This window comes from Battus philenor, unplaced genomic scaffold, assembly GCF_028537555.1.
Source record: "Battus philenor isolate CCGP_79_NKW_IND1 unplaced genomic scaffold, ilBatPhil1.0.hap1 SCAF_9, whole genome shotgun sequence".
Taxonomy (NCBI): domain Eukaryota; kingdom Metazoa; phylum Arthropoda; class Insecta; order Lepidoptera; family Papilionidae; genus Battus; species Battus philenor.
Window position 1 is genome coordinate 2177607 of NW_027181759.1, and position 15641 is coordinate 2193247.

Genomic DNA, 15641 nt, shown 5'->3' on the forward strand with positions numbered 1-15641 from the left:
ATTATCGGTAGCCGTGAGTTGAACAGGTCTCGTTGGAAAGAGACTCACACTTCGGATATACTACGGTTGTTGACCCTGTACAAATATGGTGGTGTGTATTTGGACATGGATGTAGTTGTCGCAAAACGCTTGGATACTTTGGGCGGAAACTGGGCGGCCAGGGAGAGTGACGTCGCGATAGCCAACGGAGCTCTGGCTTTCTCCGTCGATCCAATCGGTAGAAAAATTTCAAAAGCTACGATGAGGTGAGATTTCTTTTAATCATCGTCATATCATCTTCCGTAGATTTCCAATAGGATCGGTTTGGACCGGCCTGTAGCCAGAGTCTTTTGACAAACTTAACATGGTCGTCTATTCACCTTGTGGGGGGTTATTTTGATACAATGTCTCCATAACTTTACTGTCATTGCTGTACAATTTCATCATCACCATCGTTATTTCGTTCAACGTCTACTGTTTGACATAGGTTTCTTATTAGATTTCCAATAGAATTAGATGGAAGCGGGACGTCCGTCACTGCGCTTGCCGGCTTGTAATCTATACTCCTGAATTTTATGTCTCCAGTGGCCATACCTATATCAATTCATCTTGCCAATCTATCGACTACTTACATTCGTCTACAGATCTCATTCCTGATTCAATTTGTACCGGCCAGCGGCTCGCGATATTGAAAAACGCGCGAGCCAAAACGTTCTAAAAGCATAGTTACAAATCGGTTTGATCTCTAACGAACCTGCGAGGTGACTTTAAAGTACGCGTACTTACATAGTATAGAACTATTTCCAGCTATGGACGTTCTACGGCGAAACGGTATTGATTGTAAGATTGAAAAAATCGTCGACACACAAGTACGCATCAAACTCGAACGTGTAGAAGTCGTTTAAAAATACAATAACTGTGTTTGTAATAACAATGTTATTTAATGATGTATTGTTCATAGAGAAATACAAACGAACTATAAAAGCAATGACTGGGGCTACAATGGTCCTGGAGCCATTACGCGGGTCCTCAAAAAGATTTGCTTCACATCTAATGTGACAGAGATGTCGGCGCGGTGGTGTGGAGGTGACTTAACTTTACGTATTTAGTTTAAAAAAGAACTTTATGTAACTTAGATGCCAATATATATACTATTTATTGAGTCCGCGACGGTAGAAAATAGCCTTGTAAATTTTCACAAAGCTTGTGTGTTTTTGTAAATTTTAAAGCATTTCACAATAGCGTTATAACCTTAATTGAAATGAGAGATCTGTGTGAAATAAACAACATGACTGTTACGGAACGATATTAGGGAATGCGTTTATTTACTTTTTTGTTCTTTCTCTGTTGATGTTAATGTCTAAGGGCCTAAGGCTTTTACAGCTTCATCGGAGCTGAGTTCACGGAGCGGGAGGATCCGTGAACTTAAACTGTGTATTGACAGAATTATAAGGCTATATATACATCTGCGAAAATAGCTTATCGGGGTTCGTAGTGGCGAGGTTTCTCATCTTGGTATCCTATAACACTATGGGATTCTGAGTCTTGTGTAATAACAACACAAAGTTCGAAGTAGAAGTGTGTATATTCATTCGATCTTTACCCATATTTATATCGATTTAAAACTATGAACACATTGGTTAACCAATAAAAATCATCATTTAATCACAAGTCTGGAAGTATTGTAGCGTGCTCTCTTTCGCCTGATGTATGTAAAGAATTATATTTCTGTGGAATTCCTCTTTTCGATGCATCGCTGACGATGACGTAATATTGCTCCTATGACACTTTAAGTGTTACTCGAAGTCTAACATCTGTCAACAAGGCGTCTGTTTAATCTTTGCATTAAGTGCCGCGACAGTCGGGATTAGTGAGAAATCGGGCGATTGTGTGTATTATTAACGACATAGTAAACGTCGCGGGAGTCGCTAGATGCGGGCACTGCAAGACTTGTCGTCGTGGCGATATTTGGGAGACGCCTATGTATAACAATGGGCGGCAATCAGCTGAAAAGTAAAAAAAAAGGGTGACTGCATTTAACTTTAAGTGTGGCTGCTACAGATATTTAACAACTTACAAGCTCCACGGCCAAGGTCAGAACGGCTTTTAAATTTCCGATATAAAAGAGCTGGTCAAATCTTGGCTTGATTACGTAACTTTACTAATACAACTAGAAGCACTAAAAACTTTAAAATTCTTCCATTCCAGTTTAAGCAAGTACAATAAATATACAACTTAATATTCTAGTTATTAAAAAACCATAGACTAAAGATAATCTTGGTTTATGGTCCGCCGCACCATTTTAAAATCCGTTTGCAAATAAGTTTCGTAATCTTTTTACAGGCTTCCAAGTTTACGGTCCGGAATTATTTTATCCAATCAGATGGCGAAATGCCAGAGATTACTTCATACGCGGAGAGTTGAAGAATAAAGAAGCGTACGTTTATCACGTGTGGAATCATTACACTAAAAATTATGTGGTTGCGAAAAATTCTCCATACGCTACTCTAGCGAGTCAGTTTTGTCCGTATACATACGAAAAGTATGGTAAACGTTTTGGCACTTAGTCGCTATTTACTGTTTGGCATTACAATTAGTCTTTCTTTATACTTGGCATAAGTCGCCATAGTCAATAAACTCAGGAATGATAATAATTGTCACAAGAATTTGTTTTTTTCTTTATCTGAATCTTGTCAATATTATTAGCACGTCACTTTCAGTACAGATTATGCCCAAATATTTTACAGCATTATTTTTAAGTAAAGATTTTGAATTTAAATAATATTAGAGCATGAAGGTAGGATATATTTTTTAAAGAAGAGAATACTTGTTGTGTTTTGCCCACTTATTTTTTTTGTTATAAGCTTGCACTCGTATATTCCACGGAATACAATATATGCATTATACATATAAATTATATATCGTTTCTCAAAAGTTGTGTCTATATAATACGAAGAGAATTTTAAATAGAGTTGTAATACAAAATAAACTTCGTGTTTAATTTTTTATTATACTTAGTTATTTCACAACATAGCAGATAAGAGAATTGTTGTTTGATGAGTTATTGTCTATTAATAATAAATAGAAATAAAATGAAACTTATCTTTTATTAAATATATATAGTGAGTAAAACATAAAGGTATTTTGGTGCCTTATGGTGAATCCAAACCAATATGTTATCATACAATGTGAAAATGCCATTAAGATTTTAAACTATGACATTGCAACTTAGTCGAACTATGGTCATATAAGATTTAATTTTAAATAAATTGGTCATAAAATTGTAGTAATCATTTTTAGTACTCTAATAATAATAGATGTGACTTCAAGTGCGACAAGGTAAAGGTAAATCATTTTAATGGTATTGTACAAAATCTTTTTTACGCTGTATTTGCATTTTAATTTGTTATTTACAATAAATTATTAAATACATACTTTACCAAATTGTCGCAATTATGAGTACAACGTATTACTTGCTTTACAAAAAAATATATTACATATTTTTTATTACCCTTTTTCTGAACTGATTAGTAACTGTCAATGTCACCAATTTTACTCTACGAAGAGTCGTTACATACAATTGTTTACTTTATCCAAAGTTCTTCGAATATGTTGGAAAGCATAATGTTTTAATTCGCAATTCAAGTGTTCATACAGCGAATAATTTCTTGGTTATAACAAGAATTAAGTAGTGATTAACTTAACAACATGACATTTTATTTAGCTAAAAAACTGATGTTTGCGAAATTAGACAAAACAGAATTGGATAGAATCAATCATGAAAAATTTAAAAATCTGCAAGAGAAACATAAATATTATAAGTAGGTTTTACGGCATACTCTTAAATATACTCATACTCTAAAACAAACGTTTATTTGAAATTAAGTTAGTGATTTTTGTATTAATTTTTCTCAGGTTTTTAAGGAACAATTTAAACAAAGGAAAATTAAAAAAAGACTGCAGATTGTGTCTCAAACCAGGAGTTACAGCTGTTTTTGATGAAACACATGAATTTAATTTTGTAGACAGTATTAAAAATATGTTAGGTATTGAGGTAATAATATTAGATATTCATTGAAGTTTTAAATATTCATACTGTATTATTTACAAATCATTAAAATTAAAAAAATAAAGGTACAGAGCCTGAACTAAGATTAGATATTTGGAAAGCAGCTTGCTTTAATGACTGTATCATCATTTTAGCCATTGGCATTTACTGCCAGCTATAAATCTCCCCCTAGATTTACAGTCTGGTCTGGTTTGGTTGGAGTGACCAGTATCTTTGAACAACCTTCATGTTAAGGTTCTCTACCTTTTTGGTTGACATCCTGTGCTGTGCTTGCCAGTCCAAGATCCACACCAGAACCTTAAGGCCTCAGTTCTGCATGATATGTGGGCTATCACTGCCATTTTAACTTTCTAATCTGCTAGGCTATGTCTGTAACTTCCATTTGCTTATGAATCTCCTCATTTCTGTTAAAAAAATTTAAAGAAATCCTTAACATTACACTACTCTCTGTGGCTTAATGAGGAACTAATAGATAATATTAACTATTTTACTTTTAAGTTTACTCTGTAAATCGGGATTATGTAGTTGTCTCCTTTGTGTATTCACAACTTTTCAATAGTAAACTTGATCTCCATATTAAGCCAATACCTCTAAATTAAATGCTAGTAAATCTTAGATGTTTCCTTATAAATGAAGATTGTGACCAATCATGTTAGTTTTTATTACAATTTTTTTTCTAGCTTCTCTGGGAAGTTTTATATAATCTTGAAGGTAGTTTTGCTTGCTGTAACTGTATTAGTCTAGCGAATATGTGACCTTTTACCTTCTACATTGCCTACAACCAGTGGCGTAGCTAGGGGGTGGCGAGCGGGGCGGCCGCACCAGGCACCACAAGCAGGGGGGGCACCAAAGTTGAAAATAATTTTTTGAATTTTTTTTTGAATGATGTATAATGAAATGTTAAAAGAAAAATGAAAACCACAATTTAAAGTAAATAACATAAAAAGAATATCGAATTTTACTATTTTTGTGCTAAAAAAGTTGTTAAATAATATGAACATTAAAAAAAGTAAACGGTTACAAATTATAATATACACAGTGTTTAAGCCTTTCATTCGCAAAACACATAAAGTGTTTTTTAAAAGGGCCCTAAATCACAAAACGCATATCTGTGTTCATGAAATGTACAAAAAGATATATATGTGTTCAACATTTAAGGACATGATTCTCTCCCTTAATGAATGAAGTAACCACAAAGATGGGTTCATAAAGGGTTCAAAAAATTCTGGAAACACATTTTTGTTTTATACAAAAAGGGTGAGGATCATGTCCCTTTAAGAAAAAAAATATTTTGATTTCTTTAATATTTTAAAGAAAAAAACAAAATTGAGCTTCGGATTTTTTACTATTTTATGGGCAAAAAATAAAAAATTGTACCAAAATGTGAAAAATATATAAATAAAGAATTTAGACTCTTTAGAGGGGGGGAGGGGGGCACCAAGCCCCAATCTGCCCCAGGCCTCAAATACTATAGCTACGCCACTGCCTACAACTGTAAGCTTCTTCAGATTTTCTGAGCTTTCTCATGCAATATGGCCAAAGTATTTGTAGATATGCAGATAAATAAAGTGTCTGTCATTGAAAAGATATTAATGTTTTTATATGTATGTTAACTGAGGTAATATTTATGATTTAGATTTGTAAGGACGACGGTAAACCACAATACATTTGTGAACACTGCGAAAGCACCATCAAATTAGTGTCTCAACTCAAAGAGACTGCAGAGATAACTCAGTGGAGGCTTCAGCAAGAATTACAAATAGGTATTATTTAAAATTTTCATAATACTCACATATGTTTGTGACACAATACTGTTGAATATTCACATTGTGGTTTAGGGTTTTAATATCTCACCAAAGCGATGAGAGAATCTTATCACAGTACAAACATATAATCAAGAATAAAATGATCTATACAAATAAATAAAATTAGAGTGTCTGTTTGTAATATTAAAATAACTGCTTTTTACTACATCCATATGAATATATATACTTACAGTATATATATAAAAAATTAAGTATTTTTAAATTTTTGTCTGTCTGTTGGTCTTTTTGTTTAGGCTTATGTGTGAAATAGCTCAACCGATTTTGATAGGATTTATATTTGCTGGTAGTTGATGTAATAAGGAGTAACTTAGGCTACTTTTATTTAAAAAAATTCTTAAATGAAAAAAAAAACTAAGTAAACTTATTTATTTTTGTATTTAATTTCATGCGGATGAAATCATGGGCACAGCTAGTTTATCTATAAAAATCATAAGATACTGTAAATTTTGATCTACCCACATAATTTAATGTATGAATTTGAAATAAGAATAAAAATAGAAAATAAATCATAAAACCAAAGTCTATGTGAGATTTGCATCTCAAATGATTTAAAATTTAACCTGAACAATAACTCATTGGAAATTTATTTTTACTTTATTGTAATTGCAATTATTTTAATTTTAATCAGTGTTGTTTTATTGAATATTAAATAAGTGTCTATATATTTTATTTCTTTTTAAGTGTCCAATATATATGAGTTATAATAACTATAACATCCTTTTCTATGTTTCAAGTAAATATATTTTATTTTATTATAATAGTAATGTGTTGATGCTTTTATTTTTTCAGATAAAGAATTGAGTTCTGAATGTGACACAGACATTTGTACTAAAATCCATGGCGGTTATTTCAATGTGCATGGCTTAAACATTGTACGCGAGTGGTCATGCAGTAATTGTCGTCGGGTGTTTTTAAATAAGGTAATTAGATATACACGCATTTTTTGTCGCTTATTTCATAGGGTACTCTTAATTCTCGAAAAAATTTTTCGTTCAAATTTTTGTTTCCATTTCTCTACCCGTCGCCATTGTAATTCAAGAAAAATATCGAAGAAAATTATGATTTTATTATTTAAATAGCTGTGCCCAATAAAAATTGTAAGTGCAAAATTAAAAATAACGAATATGAGTAGTAACAAGATGAAGTATGTGAGTGGAAAATTTATAAAACATAATTAATATATGTTGCTTGAAAGCTTTGTGTCTACATATATCACGGTCTTTAGCTATAATAATGAAAGTCTTTGTTTCCAAATGTTTACATTTTGTTTTCAACCAATTTAGTTTTTATTATTATATGTCTTGTTTCAATGTGCCTTAAGGTAAATGCCTCCAACATCCTCCATTGTCTCTGTTCAGTTGCCTCCCTGAGCAATGTGGGGAGTATTTTTAGTTCGTCTTCCCATTTCCTGTCTGCTGCTTTTTTGCTATACATTGTGTTATTCATTCATACATATCAGCCCATAGATGTCCATTGCAAGACTCCTCGCATCCAGGACCTTCCCGCGACCTTGATTATGTTGTCAGTCCACGTAGTGGGGGGGGGGCTGCCTATTCACGCTGGGTCTACCGGCTTCTGGTCGCCGACTACAGTACAGCTGCACGAGCCCCTCCCACTGCCACTTCGTACTAGCAATTCTTGATATTGCAGCGAAGTGATATTTATGATAATTATTTATTTTAGGAGGAATTTAACAAGCATGAGTTACTGCCAAGTTGCCGAGTGAGTTTAAGGAACTACATCTGTGAGACATGTAGTTCTCAATTCAAATCTCTTTCTCAGCTGAACCGGCACAGGTAATAATTTTTAATTATCCGTAACCAATTTTAGAGTAATATTATATACAGGTTGTTTGGTTATAGATATAAAAGCTTTACAGTAGTGAATGCATAGCTCATTTGTCTATAAAAATCTTTTACACCTTTTCCAATGATTCTGTAACGTTCAATTTGAAAAAAAAAAATCTTTTGGAATGCAACGGACCACAATAACTTTTGACAGTACAGTCCGCAGGTACAGATAATAAATTATAATTAATTGTAATATGCGGGAATCCGAATTATGAAAATGCTTTTTCTTACTATATTATCATAATGTTGTTTATTATTTTTGAAAGTCATAATCATAGTAGAATAAATCATAGTAGAGAATTAGTTGTCAACAAGCATCTAATTCAGATTTATATACAACATAAATGTCAAAGCACAACGACATTTGGCGCCATTTGTAAAAATTAAGGCGCGTTCACATTATGACATTACTTTTGGAATGGGTTTGTTAATATTTTTATTGGCCAAGAATATACAGTAAAACAAATTGGGGAATCCTGTCTGGTATGTGGACAATTGCTGTTGCATTTCAAATAAAAAAAAAATATTGTAACATACTTCTGATTCACCTGTATAAAGTGGTCACTACTTTATACAGGATGATTAGAGATAGTTGAAATTCATTTACTCCTTTAATACTTTAACATATAACCTGTAGAAGCTATATTACGTCATCATAAGAAAGACATGGAAAAGGTGGATTCCACAGAAATATATTTCATTGCATATATTGAGCGAAAGAGATTGGGCTACAATACTTCTTGACTTGTTGTTTGTTTTCGTAGTTTTAAATCGGTATAAATATTGGCGAATCTCAAATGAATACGACTACTATAAGACCTTAGGAAAAAATTCCACAAACCTATCAATCTATATATTATATATGAGATTTCAACCTATATACTGGCTCATCACGATATCTATGGAATCTTGAGGCTTGGAGATTTCAAATTTGGTAAGAAAATTCTTTTAGCCAAGCATAAGTCAGCTAAGAATGGATTTTAAAATAAATTAAAAATATAAAATTAAACTGTACAAAGACGGTTAGTGTAAAATAATTAAAATTTCAGATTAATCCACACGGGTGAGTTGAGTCACAGATGCGTACACTGTCCTTACCGTGCGCGTACAAAGTACGCACTGTCCGTGCACAGTCGTCTGCACAGCGGTGAGCGGCCGATGCGGTGCCAACTATGCCCTGCAACCTTCCCCAACGCCTCGAACCTGGCGTCGCATAGAAGAAGACACATGCCACCTGCTTTCCACTGTGATATATGTCAACGTGGATTCAAGTTCAAAGAGGTAATATAATCTGACATATCTTCTTAGGTACTTGCATTGGATATGGTCATAAGGGTAGTTGAAACTTTTAAAATTTAAAAATTAAAAGTTGATTCTGTGACACAGTTATAATTAAATGTCTCAGACCTGAGAAGAACAGATAAATGTAACTCAGCGAGGTTGTGTATATTTTTATCGGCATGCCATTCACCAGTTGATAGAGGTCCACTGCTAGTCAGCATCCAGCATCCTCAATCTCAACTATGATAAAGGTCCACCAGGTGAGGGACCTGGGAACGATGTACCACGCCCACGCCTCTTCAGACCAGTAAATACTACACATATATAAAATAAAGTTTTAATATATCTAGGTGCGAACACAATTCCTAAGTTATATATATATATAACTATAACCTCTAGAATATATATACATTTTTTGAAAAGTTTTAAACCCATGGTTGAAAGCTTATATTATGGCATTCTATTACATATAACTGATATTATATTAAGATAATTTTTTCTATCGGAACAGATTAGAAAAACCAACATAAATTTATAGTTTCACAGTACCGAAGGTCATGTCAGTTTTGAAACATGTCAGAATTATAATCAGGTCTTTCTATTCTATCCTCTACTTCCTTCGGAGTAGTTGTAATAGAGTCCAGTTATTGACTTAACTTCATCGGACCAGTGATAAGGCCCATATGGTCTTTTACAATCTATAGCTGAGTCTTTCTCTGCAATCAAGTTTCTCAAAAAAAAAAACTTAAGACTTATTGGTAAGATATTGTGTAGAACCAAGTTTTTATCTTGAGTTGAATTGATTTGTTTGTGCACCTAGCTATCTATACTACTTTAATTATTCTACTAGAATATAATAAGAAATATTAATTCTTTCAGGCATTACATAATCATACAGCATCTCAACATAGAAATGCGAAACCATACAACTGTAGTACATGTGGAAAATCATTTGCAACACGGTAAATAATTTTTATTACTCATTGTTACTGCTAATTAAAAGTTCATCTAAGATGACAGTGGGCGGAACACACCGCTCATGCTGCCGTTGCCTCCACGTCGGTCCACGAAGACATAGTCAATATCGAAGAAAGACATTTTTCTTACTTTTTTCACACAGGGACATCCGAGAGCACCTCGGCTTTTTTTCATGTAATTTTCTTTCTTCCATCTTATTTTGGGACAAGGATATATACCTATTTTTCATCCTCTTTCCCCATTTTTCTCTTTCATCCTTCATATTTTCTATCATTCTCACATTACATTCACGCATCACCTACCAGTCTTCTTTTAATCTTTAGGGCCGCGTCCTTGGCTATTGGTTGGCTTATTCTATTGAAATGCAACAGACCACTAACATTTGGCAGTGCGAAGTCTGTCGGGAAATATAAATAATAATTATTATAATCTCAAAATTCGAATTTTCTTTTTTCAACACACTAATATAAACATTATGTTTCAGTAAAATGATCAGACATCATGAACGTAAAACACACAATCGTCCAAAACTGAGATCTGGTGTAACACCAATTTACATGAGGCAACATGAAGATAATACATGAGTTATAAAACTTCCATATAGTGCAGAACAACAGATACCTAAGGAGACCAAAAACTGCGTGTAGACACTATCGATATCTGGATTTACAGATAAAGTATTTTAACATAATCAATAAAACTCCATATACAATAAATAGAAGAAAAACATTTTATATGGTACAAGAGGTGGTCTTATTGCTTGAGGTGATCTCTACCAGACAGCCTTTACATTTTTTAAAACAAACCAGAAAAGGTAGACAAACTAGCATAAACTATAGTAGTGGCATTGAAAGTTAAGAAAAAATAGAACGCATATTAAAAATAAGTCAACAAAGATATATACACAGTAGACCCCAAAAGAAGTGAAGGCAGGCAAGTTAAGACTTGAGAAGCTGATTTATGTTGCAGTTGGAGAATTTGTAGTGATAGAGAAGAATGGAAAGTTTACAGTGAAGCCTGTCTAAAAATTACTAACAAGTTGATGTTAATATGTAACACAAGTTGTTATAAAGGCTTTCTATCTAATTAATAAAAAAGAGATAATATAATACACCTCGTATTCCAGTAAAATGAGTGACAACATTCTTTCACAGACAGACTGTTCAATACCTCGATATAGATGAACAAACAACAGACAAACATCATTCAAATTTAATTTTTATTTTATTATGACATCTCACATAAAATTTAACATCACCATGGCTGCTATCAAAGAGAAAGAAAAAGAAATATGAACTCTTCATAACAAAAAGTAATAAAGGATATATACATATCCAGAGCAGTGATAGTGCAGCAGTAGAGGACTGAGACACACTGATCATAGGTAGCAGGTTCAATTCTCAGGATACAGCCTTATATAAACCAGACTGTGCATTAATTATATAACATTGCTAATGCTCACAAACAAGTTTCTATATTGCAGGAGTATCTTCTGCATGCTATAATATGACACTGCGATCACCAACTCGCTTGCCAAGTGTGGTGATTATGGTATATCCCTCCATAGATGTCTTTGAGAAGGCACTAAGCGTCTACGGGTTTAGAAGATGACGACGGAACATCTTTGGCTATAAAAATATATTCAATTTAATTTAACAATGCTGATAAAATGTCATTTGTAAATATAATAAAATAAACCTCTGGATGCCATTAATATAGAGTTCAAGAGCTCTATCCAGAGTAATTAAAGATCATAATGGTGCCATCATCTCCGCAAGATATCATCATAAGAAGAAATATAAAAAAATTGTGTTTAATTAACAAATCCATTATATAACATATTTCAATCAATGTAGATAACACATACAATAATATCTAATTAAAGAGAATTTTAAAAATCTTTTTTTTTTATTTAATCACTACATTTCAACTTTAATTTCTTTGTAAAGAGGATTACACACAATACAGGGGGTACATATAAAAACTTTAAAGGGGTGATGTGACTTTCTTAAGTTAAATTCACATGACTACATTTCTAAGAAGTTTTTATTACTAATCAACAATATATTTACCTTCGTTATCAAAAACGAAGTGTTAAAAATCAATCGGTTTTTCTGTAAAATATGTAGACAGAAACAACATTACTTTCCGGTCCCTTTAATATAATGTATGGTACACCCAATCTAAAAATAAATATTTTCAGCAATAATAAATAACGTAATTATAACAAAAGCGATTTAAAAATTATGCAGTAAGCAAATTAAAATTAACTAATTTTTACTATCTGTCCCTGCACTTTGTCACATACCAATAGAAAAAAATTAATGTAACATATTTCATTGTGATCATTTTATACATAACAATAAAAAGCTGGTGTAAAAAGCATTAAAGGTGTTTACTTACACTTACTTATTCTCTGTTGATGTGAGTGCTGTTAGCCTGAATGTTTTTAAAGCTTCATCAGAGCTGAGTTCACGGAGCGAAAGGGTTTATTTAAAAAAAGGTTTTTGCTGCCCTAACTATATAATCACTTTTTAAATCTTTTACTCATATAACTACCTGTATGTAGCTGTCTCATAAATATACTTAGTCTTGCCATAAATATTGTTATAAAGAAAAGCACGATTTTTTTTTTATACGTAACATTTATTCCTTTCATAGTGAGTTAGTTTAATACATCAATATATAACTATTAAAAATATACAATGTTTATTCGAAGTGGTCTCCATTGGCTGCAATACAGTCTTTTAAACGTTGAGGCCAGTTATCAATAGCAGCACGAACTCTTTCTAGAGGAAAATTCTTCACTGCCAACCGAATGGATCGTTTTAGGGACTCCAAATTATCATGGCGTTTAGAGCAAGCCTTACTCTCTAAAACTGACCATAAATCATAATCCAATGGATTTAGGTCAGGACTTGACGACGGCCAGTTTTCAGTGCTGATAAAGTCCGGAACGTTAGTTTTCAACCAAGATTGGGTGGATCGAGCTCTATGACCCGGTGCCGAGTCTTGTTGAAAGCACCATTCTTTGTTATTGAACATGGTGTTAGTTAAAGGCTTAACTACCGTCTCAAGAATGGTATTTTGATAAACTTGTGCCGACGTTTTAATACCTTTTTCACAAAAATATGGCTCAGTCACCCCTTCATAGCTAACACCCCACCAAACCATCACTGAAGTGGGATAATGCCCACGTTGTACTCTGTTTACTAATTGCGAAGCTTCTTTAGAGCTTCCAGCATAAATACGGTCATTTTGTTTATTAAAATACTGCTCAATTGTAAAAATTTTCTCATCCGTAAACAAAATTTTTTTGTGACCTCCCTTTGCGTACCGCTTAAGTAGTTGTTTGGATTTTACCACCCTATTCTTCTTTAAATTATCAGTTAAGAAGTGACCAGTACGTCTCTTATAGGCTGCAAGTCCTAAGTCATCTTTTAATATACGCGACATGGTTCTAGGAGCTATCTTCATCTCCCGAGATAAAATCTTTTGCTTACGGACAGGATTTCTTCGAATTCTTTCCCTAACTGCTTTAATCACCTTTTTCACACGAACGGTACGTGGACGGCCAGATCTTTTTCTGTCACAAACAGAGGAGGTATCATTGTACCTATCAATAGCCCGGTAAACAAACATTTGACTAATACCAAGCGGGTGGAGGGTTTTAAAAATTGCACTTTTCTCCATACCTACTTTATGTAAGGCAATCACAGCGATTCGGTTCTCTTTATCACCCCACTCCATTTTAATATAACAAAATATTTAACAATTTAATGGCGCGAAAATAAGAAAACACATCAAGCAATCATATAAAAATGACAGATTCCAAATTCAAACGTAATATTTTCTTTTTTTGAATAGTAACAGTATTTATGGCCAGACTAAGTATAAATAAATTAACATCAAGACAAAATCAATTTTTTTATAAATGTCGCATATTTTAAAAAATTATTTCTATTTATAAAAGTAAATGTATTTAATTGCACCTGTAAATTCTATTATAATGATTAAAAAAGTTTACAATGTTTGTAATTTTTCACTTTGAATAAAAATTCTTTGAATCGCTTTCAAAAGTTCATACTGCAATGGTGAGACCATTTTGAAAGAAAATAATAATTTTTCTCAAACATTGTGTTCATAGTTATAATTTTATCTAACTTTTAACATTTAAAATAGCACATTTTGTTTTAAAGTATTGCTATTTCCTGCATATAGTTGGTGAGTGAATTAGTTTCATAATAAAATTACTGTTATAATAAAAATATGTCCGTGTTGTATGCTGTAATTTTCAGCAGTTAATCACTTACTGCTACCATATATACTTACACCTACTATTAAATCACCCTATATGAAATGTCTCATTGAGCCATTCGCTATGGACATCTCTGCCATACTTTATCAATTGTGGGATTGTAAGTTGAATTTCACTGCAGAATCCTAAGAACCAGTCACTGTTGAAGCTAGAAGAATTGTTCATCTGAAATGGCAGTGGTCAGGGCATGTAAGCTTGTACTGTAGAGGCCGAAAGGTTCATGTTATGACCTCAAGCCAGTAGATGTAGGTGGGCCCTCCACTAGGTGGACTCATGGCATATTCAAGGCAGGCGAGTCCAATGTTATGGAGTAAAATAGTAGTTGTGGAAAGCTGCTGTAAGCCTAAGCCTATAATATCTCTGTCAAATAGCCATGTATTGGTCATAATGATGTACATAAGGTCACAGGAAGTTACTGGATGTGGGCAGTGCAAGACAGGTCATTGTGGTAACCTTTGGAGGCCTATGCTAAGTAAATCCACTGAAAAAAAAACCCATAGATTGAGAAGGGGACAGTGAATTAAACTACCATTAGTTTAAATTTTGAAGTTCAAATAATTGATATATAGGATGTATCTCCTCCAGCAGGCCCATGGGTTGCACTCCAATAGGTGAACTAACAGAGTTGATGTTGGGCAAAGTCACTAAATGCTTATATGTTGTTGGTTAAACTAGTGGGGAACCCAACCACACCACATCTACCGCCTTTCAGCACTAATGGACATTGGTTGCACAAGCTATGTGCCAATACTCAAGACATAAATCTAAAGCAAGAACTTTTTCAGCCCTTATCCACCTTGATTCAATACTGATCAACTATTTAAAGTTTATGCATTGTAAATTTAAGTTTCTAACGTAAGTTGCAATGTTGATAAATAATCCAATTATGAAAATGCATGTTTTTTTATATATTTAAAAAAAAACACCTGTTTCAGTGTCAACAAAATCAAAAAACAACATAAGCACATATAAAATATAGCTAGCAATATTGAACATCAATAACCATGATCTCATTAAAATAACTTTTTGTACTTATTAATTTTATACCTAATACTCTAGTATTTTAAAAGATGAACAATGTATAGTACTTAGTAGTGTCAAAACTTAAGTTACACTAATGTAATAAGTGATCACCAATTTGTTTTAAAGCAAATGTTTATGTAGTGTTTAACTATATTTGGAAAATATTTTTTATAAGGTAAATTTGTTGTATTATATTAAAACACTAATCAAAAAATAATATTCATCAAAGTTAAATATGTACTGAAATATATATAACTTTGATTTCATTAAACTTTATCTCAAAAACCTTCAGGTAGAGGTAGTAGAGGAAAACAAAA

General features: G+C 32.8%; 1 protein-coding gene across 1 annotated transcript; it reads left to right on the forward strand.

The window, feature by feature from the left end:
• The first annotated feature begins 105 nt into the window (after window positions 1-105).
• LOC137932259 (zinc finger protein 540-like) lies at window positions 106-10677 on the forward strand. Its single transcript, XM_068775862.1, has 11 exons — window positions 106-245; window positions 941-1065; window positions 2323-2493; window positions 3704-3800; window positions 3895-4033; window positions 5685-5811; window positions 6664-6794; window positions 7558-7670; window positions 8774-9005; window positions 9885-9967; window positions 10468-10677. Exons 1-11 carry the CDS (start codon window positions 106-108, stop codon window positions 10565-10567), a joined length of 1458 nt encoding a protein of 485 aa, XP_068631963.1. The 3' UTR covers window positions 10568-10677.
• The last annotated feature ends 4964 nt before the right edge of the window (window positions 10678-15641 follow it).

Coding starts and splice junctions, on each gene's coding strand:
- LOC137932259 (XM_068775862.1), top strand. CDS start 106: ATGGATGTAGTTGTCGCAAAACGCTTGGATACTTTGGGCGGAAACTGG. Junction 2,494..3,703: donor TCCATACGCTACTCTAGCGA/GTCAGTTTTGTC, acceptor CATTTTATTTAG/CTAAAAAACTGATGTTTGCG. Junction 5,812..6,663: donor TCAGCAAGAATTACAAATAG/GTATTATTTAAA, acceptor TTATTTTTTCAG/ATAAAGAATTGAGTTCTGAA.